Source organism: Thrips palmi, unplaced genomic scaffold, assembly GCF_012932325.1.
Source record: "Thrips palmi isolate BJ-2018 unplaced genomic scaffold, TpBJ-2018v1 HiC_scaffold_2, whole genome shotgun sequence".
Classification (NCBI taxonomy): Eukaryota; Metazoa; Arthropoda; class Insecta; order Thysanoptera; family Thripidae; genus Thrips; species Thrips palmi.
This window is the reverse complement of record NW_023144629.1, coordinates 10,833,248-10,834,887: the sequence shown is the minus strand read 5'-3', so window position 1 is coordinate 10,834,887 and position 1,640 is coordinate 10,833,248. Positions and strand designations below refer to the sequence as shown.

At 50.5% G+C, this 1,640-nt stretch overlaps 1 protein-coding gene across 1 annotated transcript; it reads right to left on the bottom strand.

Moving 5' to 3' along the window:
- Positions 1 to 1,640, bottom strand: LOC117647710 (zinc finger protein 235-like). Its single transcript, XM_034389606.1, has 3 exons — positions 1,634 to 1,640; positions 1,393 to 1,515; positions 1 to 793 (listed from the first exon to the last, which is right to left on the bottom strand). The coding sequence occupies exons 1-3, from the start codon at positions 1,638 to 1,640 to the stop codon at positions 330 to 332; spliced, it is 594 nt and encodes a 197-aa protein (XP_034245497.1). The 3' UTR covers positions 1 to 329.

Below are 1,640 nucleotides of genomic sequence, written 5' to 3'. Positions count from 1 at the left end.
CAATACCAAACCCCTTTATTGTCACAAGAAACATCACGAATGAAGAAAAAACATTTCACTGCAACATGTGGAAAGTTTCACAACCGTTACACCATCGTAACACAGAAAAGAGAAGCCACTAGGCAAGAAAGATAGCAGTTAAATTGTAAATGATTTAATTTTAGAGGCGCAAAAAAACCTATCCCTAATTGTTCCAAGAGACCGCGGGCACATTGCGTCCATCCTACCGCACGAAGACAGAAAACCGAACAAATCAAATCCTTGCAACACACATGAATGAGCGCGTGGGCATTCTACAACGACACACAATTGACACTTCTCCGTACACACTAAGGCTTCTCTCCAGTGTGAAGCCTCCAGTGCAAATCACGACGACCCTTCTGAGTGAACTTCTTCCCGCACACTTTGCATTTGTACGGCTTCTCCCCGTTGTGGATCCTCATGTGCCACTCAAGACTTTGTTTCGTAGAAAACTTCTTCCCGCACACATCACACTCGAACGGTTTCTCTCCGGTGTGCTTCCTCGCATGAATCTCCAGGTGCGACGCTGATGGCCAGTCCTTGCCGCACACTTGGCACACGTGTCGCCCCGCCTTGGAGTTGCCTGCTCGGTGCTTCCGCGGGGCCGCCTTGTCCCGAGACTTGTTCCCGGACTCCCCGAGCTTGGAGTCCAGCCTCGCCTTCCTGCTGCGCGTCTGCCGCCAAGCCTGCTCCGCCTGCCCCGCATCGCCGGCCGGGCCGGCCAGGGAGAAGGTGCTGCTGATGCGGAGCTGCGGGGTGGCCGCTGGGGGTCCTGTGAACCAGGCAACGGATTCCTTCAGTGTGGATTATGAGTTTACCACAGTGCCTGTTACCGAAGTTGCGATACTTTCAACGCATGTGGAATGCAATCAAAAAAGTGATTCCCACTCATCATTGCTCCCCAAATGCAATGCCTTTAGAATCACATAATCCTGCATTGATCATCGCATGAAAGGCAGAAATTGTTGCATAAAACTGCGATGATGACAACACAAAATCTGCAATTCATATTACCCATTGCAGATTGTTGTCATGGTAATTTCAAAATTGTGCGATGCAGCAGCTCATTACACCGTTTTGCAAGGATCATCACAGAAAAGTGCGATGAAATTCGTGTTGGGTTCTGCACGGCAAGTGGGATGACAGTGAAAGCACAGTGTATTCCTGACTTTTCCAGGTGTCCTTATGGCGTGACAATGATGTTCTCACTGTATACTGCCACTCAAACAGCTAAAACCACTTTAATTGTTTTGCTACCAAAAACCTTTTAAGAGTCTTACCACAAAACCCATCACAAATTAAATGCCCAAGATCTGCAATCACAAAACTGTAGCCAGCACTGTCTCGTCACCAGACTGACTCCAGACTCACCTTCGGCGTGGCAGCTTCCGTCCGCGTCCTCTTCGCAGTGCTGTCCTTCTGGGCCCTCCAACTTCTCTGCCTTCGCGGAACCTGCAAGCAACACAGCGTTAGTGGAGCCAAACTGGCAAGACACTGGTCCTCGGACACGACGGCCACAGTTAAGGATCCCTTAACACGCGGGCTGTGGTGTCGGAACCTCGTGCAAGGAGCACGCCACAAGCACCACGGACCACCACCTGGACCGACCCACCATGCAT

What these genes read in the sequence shown, in the direction of transcription:
- LOC117647710 (XM_034389606.1), bottom strand. An exon ending in CGGAAGCTGCCACGCCGAAG is followed by an intron (nt 794 to 1,392) that starts GTGAGTCTGGAG and finishes CCTGGTTCACAG; the next exon opens with GACCCCCAGCGGCCACCCCG.